The sequence below is a fragment of the Protobothrops mucrosquamatus genome, unplaced genomic scaffold (assembly GCF_001527695.2).
Source record: "Protobothrops mucrosquamatus isolate PMUCROS unplaced genomic scaffold, P.Mucros_1.0 scaffold4973, whole genome shotgun sequence".
NCBI classification, from domain to species: domain Eukaryota; kingdom Metazoa; phylum Chordata; class Lepidosauria; order Squamata; family Viperidae; genus Protobothrops; species Protobothrops mucrosquamatus.
The window spans coordinates 3,037-13,671 of NW_015390855.1; the positions used below are offsets into that span (position 1 = coordinate 3,037).

At 43.1% G+C, this 10,635-nt stretch overlaps 1 protein-coding gene across 1 annotated transcript in view; it reads left to right on the forward strand.

The window, feature by feature from the left end:
* Nucleotides 1-978: 978 nt before the first annotated feature.
* The window catches only part of LOC107299468 (CDK5 and ABL1 enzyme substrate 2), a gene marked incomplete at its 5' end in the record, with an annotated part of 23,562 nt that continues 13,905 nt past the window's right edge, over nucleotides 979-10,635 (forward strand). The window contains 3 exons of the mRNA XM_015828824.1: nucleotides 979-1,087; nucleotides 2,480-2,645; nucleotides 10,190-10,293. Of these exons, the coding sequence (XP_015684310.1) occupies nucleotides 979-1,087; nucleotides 2,480-2,645; nucleotides 10,190-10,293 (379 nt within the window). The remainder of the gene's footprint in view (nucleotides 1,088-2,479; nucleotides 2,646-10,189; nucleotides 10,294-10,635) is intronic.

Here is a 10,635-nt window from a genome sequence, read left to right on the forward strand (position 1 = left end):
CCCGGTCCCCCCCCCTTCTGCCAGAGACCCTCAGATCTGTCCCACTCCTGCCCAGGCCCCCACAGGCACCCTTGACGCGAATGATGTAGAGCTGGCCACACCCACCCAGTAGGTCACACCCACTCCACGCCGACCCAGTAGGCCGCACCCACCCGGCCCCCCGAGGGCAACCGCAATGCTGATGCGGCCCTCAATGAAATTGAGTTTGACACCCCTACTTTAAGAGATAGTTTTGGTAGTTGGTCAGTTCTGGGTTCCCAATTTTGGATTAATTTTTCAAGCTCGAAATTCTGACATATTACAGCCTTCCCACATTTCCCGTCTTTTTGCAAGGAATTCCGAGAGTTACAATCGCATCACATCCAAAGGACAGCTGGCTAGGGAAAGCTGGCAGAATGTTTTCTTTCTAAGCGCTGTGTGACCATACTATCCCACTGGGGCATAAATTTAAAGGAGTTAACAATTGGCAGGAAACTTCCTATTTTTGTGTAGTTTTTGAAAGGGGGGATGAGTACAAAGTAAAGTTCACAGATGTTATTTCTAGCAAAGAGGTTCCCATAGCCGGATCAGATCTTTGTGTATTTTATAGCTTTTCAAGCTTACGCCTTTTCCTATATTATGGTATATCCTCCAGGCTGCAGTTCAAAGGCTGTATTGCGTTTTCAGTCCTCTCGAATCGTGGGAATAACTTTTAACCGTTGAGCCTTCTCCGCGGATACAACTACACGAAACTCTTTTAAAAATAGGATGAATTCCAGCTAAGTCCTCTTAACTATTTACTGAACTATTTTTTTTCCTCTAATGTTTAAAAAGAAAAAAAACACTTTCAGACAAGGGAATTGCCCTTTTAATTTTTCAATATGTACGGGTGTTTTATATGTTTTTTTTTGTTTTAACTGCTGATCGAGCTGCTTTGGGCTGGGATGAGAAGAAAGCAACTTTGAATTTTCTGTTTTGCTCTCCTTCTGCCTTGGACAGTGAGCTGAGAATAGAGGGCCAGAAGCAGAGGCATCCGTCGGGGGGAATTTCAGCCACTACGGAGATGGTGTTAGGGATGGAAGGCGTGGAACTAGGTGCAGATGGCAAGGTAAGACACATACACACCCCACGAAATGAAACAAACCATTTGAGTTGTAATGTGGACGTTTGTAGAGGGGGGGCGGGAATCAGCTTCCATATCCCGAAGCTGCTTTTCCAAAAGGCAACTGGACTTTCTTGGTTTTTTTCCTTGAAGTACTTCAGTCAGAACTGAAGCTTCTTGGATGAGAAGCGAAACATTTCAAGGAAAAAAGCAAGGAGGTCCACTTGCCTTTTGGAAAAGCAGCTTTGGAACAACCAGGACCTGGATGAGGTTGAGAATCTCTATAGACATCAGTTGGGAAGAAATATGTTTTTAGAAGTACTGAAACTATTTGTAATTAATTTGCTCTCAACTCCTTCCCTTTGAATCTTCTCCTTATGCAGTGGGCATGTCATGCCTGCTCTGTTAAATGTTGAAGGCGCTTGCTCGCTCCATGCACAAGCCACATGGCTAGCAAACCCCCTGTGGGTGGCTCGTTTGAATTTAAAACTGGTTAGTTCTGGATTCCCAGATTTGGATTAATCTTTCAAGGTCAAAATGCTGATGTGTTAATGACCTTCCAACAATTTGAGCTTGTGTCTTCCAAATAGGCAGTTAAAGTTGAATAACAGAGTTGGAAGGGACCTAGTCCAACCCCCTGCTTAAACAGGAAACCCTATACCAGGGGTAGGCAACCTTGGCTCTTTTATGACTTGTGGACTTCGACTCCCAGTATGAACTCCCAGACTTCAACTCCCATGAGCCAGCATGGCTCAGCTTGGAAACCTCTCCCTTTCCCCTCAGCGTGGCTGGCTCAGGAATTCTGGGAGTTGAAGTCCACGAGTCATAAAAGGGCCAAGGTTGCCTATACCATTTCAGACAAATGGTTTTCCAATTTCTTCTTTAAAACCTTCAGTGTTGGAGCACCCACAACTTCTGGAGACAGGTTATTCCACTGATTAAGTGCTCTGAGTGTCCAGAAATTTCTCCTTTGTTCTAGGATAGTTCTCTCCTTGATTAATTTCCATCCATTGCTTTTTGTTTTGCCTTGAGGTGCTTTGGAGAATCGGTTGACCCCCTCTTCTTTGTGGCAGTCTCTTAGATATTGGCACGTTGCTATCATGTCACCCCCTCGTCCTTCTTTTCATCAAACTAGACATACCCAATTCCTGCAACCGTTCTTTGTATCTTTTAGCCTCCAGTCTCCTAATCAATTTGTTGCTCTTCTCTGCACTCGTCCTAGAGTCTCAGCATCTTTTTTATATCGTGGCGACCGAAGTTGGGAAATGAAATTCCTACTGGCAGGATTGTTCCCAGGGAATTCCAGTTCCAAGAAAAAACACTTGTTGGGAACCAAAGATAGACTGTTGCTGAAATCATGGGGCGTCTGTTGCTGACGATTGTGGAACTGTCTTTCAGGTGGTGTCCTATGCAAACTTCTTGTACCCAACCAACGCTCTTGTGGGCCACAAAAGTGATGGCATCAGTGCTGTTTCCGTATGTCGAGCAACTGCATCCCGAACAGCTGGAGGATCGAGGTACAAGCCTTCAGCAGCCAAAACCATCCCTTCCACTGCAGATCTGGGTAAGTCCTTGAACAAGAGTATTCCATCTTTCTGTATTTTTATTAACTTTTAAATAAAGAAAAAGCAAACAGTGGTTGCATTGCAATTAAGAGGATAGATGGAATATTGCCAGCAGTAGATTTAATGGAACAATTGGGTGAAAAGATAACATTTCATTTTCCAAAGCAGCGAATAGGGGGATTCTACATTTTTCAAAATATGATGCCTCTTGGTGTCGTTGTTTGTACCCTGAGAATTAATTATAAAAATTGCACTAATAGGACATTTTTGTACATAATAATTGGCACTGGAGCAAAGGATAGATGCTGTTCTATATTCAGCGTAATCTTGGGATGATTTTTTTTAACCCTGAGCTGCATTGACTAGAGTTCTAGAGAAGACTCTACAAATATGGGTGGGGTGAGGTCAAATGTAAATGAGAGCCAGTTTGGCCTAGTGGTTAAGGTGCTGGCCTAGAAACCAGGAGACAGTGAGTTCTAGTCTCACTTTAGGCATAAAGGCCAGCTGGATGACTTTGGGACAGTCACCAGGAGATGGTGAGTTCTAGTCCTGCCTTAGGCATGAAAGCCGGCTGGGTGGACTCTTACTCAGCCCAAACCATCTCTGCCAGGTTGTTGTTTTGGCAGAGAAAATGGGAGGAAGGAGTATTAGGTAAGTTCGCCACCTTGAGTTACTTATAAAGTAATAAAGGAAGGATAAAAAAAAATCTAAGAAATAAATAAATGCTTCATGTATTTTAAATATCAGCATCATCTTTTGTTTTTTGTTTTTTCAAAGGAAATACGATTATTCCCAGGGCGTTTAGCCTCAGTAGAGGGCAACCCCCCCCCAATTGACTTTTATGGGATCAGAAATTGAGCAAAGTTGGGTTTGGCTCATACAGGTGTGAGACCAGTAGGACATCTGTAAACTGGCCCATTGAAAACAATCTGGAAGAATGCATTGTGAAGTTATTTCTATGTTTTGTTCGAGAAAATTGCACGGATTATGTCTGCGAAGTCACTGAGAGTTACCCTTGACTTGAAGAGGCATTTATATGTATTTTACATTAAAATTACCCCTTTATTGTAAGTTTTGGAAGGGCTGAGCAGGTGGAACTCACCGGCTCTGAAGGCATGCAACCCTGGTTTTATCCTACAGAGTGAAAGAGCCCAACCTCCAATTTATGAGGTGCTCTGCCTTTACTAGGCAAATTTTCCAGGCTGTCTACTTATCTAATTTGCCTGAATGCTTCCAATCAATGTGTAAAAAACCACAACTGTAATTTGTAATCCAATTATTTCCTCCTAACCAGTTGCCTTCTGCATTTAATAATAGACATATAAATCAATGACTATTCAGTCATTTCTTCTGAATTCTAGACCTCCCGTTTGGGAATTTTGAAACTTTGCAAAGAATATAGAAACAGAGAAAGACAGGAAAAGTGGAAATATATTCATCCAAGCTTGCTTACATGCTGCAGTTCACCTCAGTTAAAAAAAACCATACGTAGCAGTGTTTCTCAGCCTTGGCAAGTTGAAGATGTGTGGACTTCAACTCCCAGGATTCTTCAGACATCATGACTGGTGAGGAATCTTGGGAATTGAAGTCCATACTCCTTCAAGCTGCCAAGGCTGAGACTGATCTATGGTATATAAACCTGTAAATATGAAACAAAGAACAGCCAAGAAACAGGCCATTTTTGAAGGTTATAATGGTCAGATCAGAGGAAGGTCAAGGGCAGGCTTCTGTTGTCACAAAGGGTGCCACAGCTGCCCCATTCCAATGCCTAGCAACTGCTCAGCTGTGGAAATTGCACATATCCTGATAATCCGTACTATAGTTAATTTCCACCATGGTTTGTGGACAAACCATAAGACCTTGTTTATTCATAATGTTAAGACTGAAATCAGGAAAATCACTGCGAACACCGGCTGGCAGTCGGACGCCACGATCCCAAATCCTACAAACCGACACCAAACAGCACCAGTTCGATTGGAGCAACACAAAAATCATTGGCCACACTAACACCCACCACGCTCGTGAGTTCATTGAAGCCTGGCACTCCACAAGCCATTCCATCAACAGACACATTGACCTACAACCAGCCTACAAACCCCCCAGAATCCAAATCAATCGTACAACCAAACAGAGACAGCATCGATCCTTAACCAGCCCACACAAGCCCCCTCCCACCAGCAGTTCAACTCCCAATGACCCTGACCTGATGTAACCTCCCCATCACAAGACCCATCACAAGCCTCTCACTGATGACTCGCACCTGACCCATCACAAGACCCTCACTTGACACACCGACACCTGAAGCCCTTATAAACAGAAGAGCACTGACACTGACATCCCCCCTTAAACTTCGCTGAAGATGTTACCCAGCCTGGTAACGAAACGTTTGGAAACCAACCCACGAGCTCGCAGAACGAACCTTCACCCTCATTGAAATCATGGTTTACAAAGTACAGTGATTATGTTCACACATACACTAAGCCAAAATAAGTCACCTAATGGTTGCTTTGCGTCAACTTACGTAGAAGAAAATTTATAATAAAGCTTGGAAATGATAAAATCAAGCCCTGGGGAAATCAAGAGATCTAGGCAGTTCAAATGAGTATCAAGATTTATTGCAAGCTTAAGCTCTCTATAAGAATCTGACCAATTAATGGTCAAGGGAAATGAGTGGGAGATAAGAAGGCATTCAAGTGGGCTGGGCTTAGATCTCTTGCGCAGGGACTCGTGACTTATGACGCATTTGACCTCTCCCTCGGGCTCAGCCTGACCATCTCCCACATCAAATACAGGTGGTCCTCAACTTACAACCATTTCTTTAGCGACAGTTTGAAGTTACACTGAAAAAGTTTGAAATGACTGTTTTTTACACTTACGGGTAAAAAGTAGCAGCTAAAAGTAGCAGCCAGATATAAATTTGGTGCTGCATTTAACTAAATCATGGCAGAGAGGTTAGAACAGATCCCCACAACCATCTTACTCTTTTGTGACCCTCAGCTCAAACCCAAATAAGTTTCTGTTGTTTATTTAATGTATTTCTATCTGCCCTTTACATCCAGAGAATTGGCATGAGACCTCGCAAGCTGTGAGTCTTGTAGAAAATAGGCTCTATCTGGATTCCAACTTCCACAGTTCAGCAATATGTTATTTTTTTTAAAGGCATTATTGAGTTTACAAAATGTTCTTTTAAAATCCCTCAATTTAATCAAATTTAATACTGGCTGTGTACTCCTAGGTCGGTTTCTGCGGTTGCATCCAGAGGTCTCAAACCAACTAAATATAGAATTTAAAAAAAAACCTCATAAGCATGGTTATGCAAAAGGTACAAATGAGACATTTCCTGAAAGTCGAAGCAATGCCTTAAAAAGCCAAAAATGTAAATATATTCTTATAAAAAATCTGGGCAAAGTACCAACGGCATTAAAATAGCAATTCTGAATAGTTTACTGCTACGCTTGAGCGAAGGCTTCATCCATCCAACTTTGGCTTTGGGAAGCCAAGCTGTGATCACTCAATGAGTGCCATCTTTTAAATTTGAAAACAAGCCAGTTCTCCTTTTAAGTGATGAGATAAATAGGCGAAAAAGAAGCGAGACTTGCAACACAATACAGCAGGATAGATTGCTTCTGTTTAGAATGCCAGCCTGTTATAGGTTCTCATCCCAAGACTCAGTCAATAATTTACTGCACCCACTTTTCAATTGAGTTATTTTGGGGGAGACATTGTCCACCCCTTGGGGCATTTTTTTCCTCTTTTTGTTAGTTCTGCAGTAGTTGAAAAACTTCCTGTGGCTGATTGATTCTTCTCTCTTGTGCATTGACTCTGCTGTTTCGATTATAAAAACGTCAACCAGGACTATTGCATCAAACAACTTCCAGGATTTTCAAACAGGGTGGCCAGTACAGGTAGTTGTCAACTTACAACCACAGTTGAGCCCACAATGTCTGTTGTTACGTGAGACATTTGTTAAGTGAGTTTTGCCTCCATTTTATGACTTTTCTTGCCTCAGTTGTCAAGTGAATCATTGCAGTTAATAAGTTAGTAACTCAGTTGCTAAGTGAATCTGGCTTCCCCATTGATTTTGCTTGTCAGACGGTCACATGACCTTGGGACACAGCTACGGTCATAAAGATGAACCCAGTGGCCAAGCATCTGAATTTTGGTCACATGATCATGGGGATGCTGCAAAGGTTGCAACTGAAAAACGGTCGTGTCACTTTTTTCAGTGCCATTGTAACTTTGAACGCTCACTAAATGAACTGTTGTAAGTCGAGGACTACCTGTATATCTAAAGTCAGCAAACATAATATTCCTTCTTTTTCCTATTTTCCTCACAACAATCACCTCGTGAAACGAATTGGGGTAGAAGTGACTGGCTCAAAGTCACCCAAATACTGTAGCTTTCATTCCTGAGGCAGAACTAGAACTCACAGTCTCCTGGTGATTGACCCAAAGTCACCGGGCTAGCTTTCATACCCAAAGCATGACTAGAACTCCTGACTTCTAGCCTGGTGTCTTAACCTCTAGGCCAGGGGTAGGCAACCTTGGCTCTTTTATGACTCGTGGACTTCAACTCCCAGAATTCCTGAGCCAGCATGGCTCAGCTTGGAAACCTCTCCCTTTTCCCTCAGCATGGCTGGCTCAGGAATTCTGGGAGTTGAAGTCCACGAGTCGTAAGAGAGCCAAGGTTGCCTACCCCTGCCCTAGACCAAACTGTCTCTAGCTTTTTTTTTTTCCTTCAAAGTTTGAAATGCTGCATAAATGTGGATCAGAGGTCCTAAAGAAAGAAGGTTAATTATTTTTTCAAGGAACAAACAAGCAGCAAACAGGAGGTTGGCTTTGAGAGTCCTGGCTAAAAGCCCATTTGGTCCTTCTAGCTCAGCGATCCATCAAGAATAGCATCTCCGGGTGCCCTAAGTGCTCCTAAAAGGAATTCCATTTTGCCCTCTTGATGCTGCTTTATCACCGAGCCGCAGCTGGTCACACACGGCTGGGCCTTTTTTGTCAAGATGATTTGACAAATCCTTTCAACCACCGCTGGGAGACCTTAAGAAAAATTTGGCTAGGCCATGTCGTGACTCAGCTCACCTCTGCAAAAAGCAGCAGGATGGAAGCTCAGAGCCAGGCACCTGCTGCTCGGAGCCACGGCAAGAGCACCACTAATTGAGGGAGGCAGCACCGTTGAGCTGTCAGATACGCCTGCTGTAGCTTTGTGGGAGTAACAAAACATACAACAGCAGAAACCGCTGATCTGCAGGGGGTCACTGGAGGAGGGAGGGAGAAAGGAAGGGGTCAGTGGAGAGATGATTTATGCACATTTGGAATGGACTCAGTACATCCTTTTCCCGTCCTTTTTCCCAGACATTTGCATGACTTTTGTAGCTTTTAAAAATACATATATTGAAGCCAAATGAGAATAGTCCTATATATTTTATAGAAAAATTGACCTTCAGGAACTATTTGTTTTTTTTTAATGTGGTTTATTAGGAGAGAGAGAGAGAGAGGTGTATTTGTGTGTGTGTGTGTGTGTGTATTTTACTCCGCCTTTTTATTTTTTATAAATAAGTCAAACGAGCAAGCATACCTAGTCCTTCCTTCCTTCTCCTATTTTCTCCACAACAATCCCTCTGAGGTGGATTGGGCTGAGAAAAAGTGACTTGGACACAGTCGCCCAGCTGGATTTCATGCCTAAGGCGGGACTAGAGCTCCCAGCCTCCTGGTGATGAGCCCAAAGTCATCAAGCAGTTTTTATGCTTAAATTGGGACTAGAACTCAGTCTCCTGGTGCCTCAACACTAGACTAAACTAAACAAAACATATATAAATACGCCTTTGCTTAATCAAATTACGGGCCTGTTTAGCTCCTTTCTGTTTTGGGTTGGGGTTTTTTTTTTGTTTTTTTTGCTATATGTATTTTTGCTATCTGTAGTTATCTTCTAGAGCACAGGTCGGCAACCTGCGGCTCTGGAGCCGCATGTGGCTCTTTGAGCCTTCCCCTGTGGCTCAGCCTCCTCTGCCATTTGCAGAGAGAGACAGAGACAGAGAGAGGCACTTGCGCTTCCCTGCTTCTCTGTCTCTCTCTGTCTCTGTATGTGTGTGTGTGTGTGTATGTGTAAAAAAGAGAGTGGACTCACGATGTTCTCTGACAAGCTGAAAAGCTTTTGGGGCGGGGCTCCTGCCTTGGCTGCATCTCTGCAGGAAGCAGGAAGGGCAGGAGAGAGCTAGCTAGCCCAGCTATGCTGACTCAGGAATTCTGGGAGTTGAAGTCCATGAGTCATAAAAGAGCCGAGGTTGCCTACCCCTGAGCTTGTTGGAGAACAGCTTGAAGCCAGCTTGCCAGGTGAGCAGAAGATCGGAGAGAGGGGGGGAGAGAGAGAGAGAAAGAGAGAGGGAGCGAGAGAGAGAAAGAGAGAGAGAGAGAAAGTGGGGGAAGAGGACTGGCAGACCAAGGGCAGAAAGAGAGAGAGAGAGAGGGAGGGAGAGAGAGACAGAGAGACCCTTTTGATATCTAAAAGGAAGATAACACTGCATATATCCTTTTTTACCTTTATGATATGTGTGTGTGTGTGTGTGTGTGTTTCAAAATTTGGATTGCTAACAAAGAATTAAGGGAGAACTGGAATAGCCATTTCGAACTTTTTAGTTCTTTTCAACAGGGCCGATTTAGATATCAAAAGGGTTTTGCGGCTCCCAGTGTTTTGTTTTCGGTGGGAAACGGGTCCAAGTGGCTCTTTGAGTGTTTTGGGTTGCCTACCCCTGTTCTAGGGTTTTTGAAGATTTTGAGCTTTTGCACTGCAATCTCAAGCTGCTTGTCTCCCATGGGTAAACTGAAAATAAAGCCAGCTTAAAGTATTCTTTTCCAGATTTAACTCCTTGCATTGTTTTAGTGGCAACAGTGATGTGATGTTCTGTCCAGATTGTGTTGAATCTGATTGATTCTCTCCTGGCAGGTGGGAAGGAGGAAGAAAAGGAAGGGAGGGAGGGAGAGAAGGAAGGAAGGAAGGAAGGAAGGAAGGAAGGAAGGAAGGAAGGAAGGAAGGAGAGAGGGGGGGGGCTTTTTTATTTTGCTAGGGCTACAAGGGGAAAGTAGATTTCTTGTCAATTAATACCTGGTTAAAAAAAATTCAACAGATCCATATTTCACTATTCCATTCATAAACCTTTAAAAATACTTTGAGCAGTAACCAGGGACCAGCTGAGAGTTTGCATTCCTGCCTGCTATGATACACAGTAAGCTGTTGAAGTATATGGGCTTGCCAACCCAGAAAGGAAGCAGGCAAGTGAACCAAAACAGCAATATTTGACCTGGCCCAAGTCAGAAAATGCACTTCTTTGGCCACGTAGCAGAAAATGGCCTTCCTGCCAGCTGTAGGCAGAGCACCGCTGTTGTGTGTTCCCGCCCTGCAAAATGAGTGACCTGTGAATTGAGCCTTTCTTAGCCTCGTCTGGATTTGACAGCAAAGATCCTTCAGAAAGATTCAGGAGATGCTTTTCCTAAATTACCCTGGCGAGCTTTTAATCTTCAACTCCTTCTTTGCTTCCAGGAAATGAAGTGGGAGAGTTAGCAGAATACAATCCCAATTTGCTTGATGACCCACAGTGGCCGTGTGGGAAACACAAACGTGTCCTGATCTTTGCATCGTACATGGTAAGATGATTTTGTGCAGATTCTTAACAATACAGTAATTAAGCACTAACGTTGGTAATGTATTTCCCTGTGTGTTTTATTTACGTGCATGCAGTGAAGATGCTGTCCTCTTTCGCTTGACTAGTTAAAAATTAGTGTGGGGGAATCAATGGTTATTGTGCCATTTTCTATGCAATGTACAGGTAGTCCTTGACTTACAATTATTCGTTTGGCAACCATTCGAAACTATGACAACAGTGGAAAAAAGTGGCTTGTAACCAGGATCACGTGATATAATAATAATAATAATAATAATAATAATAATAATAATAATAATAATAATAATAATAATAATAATAATAA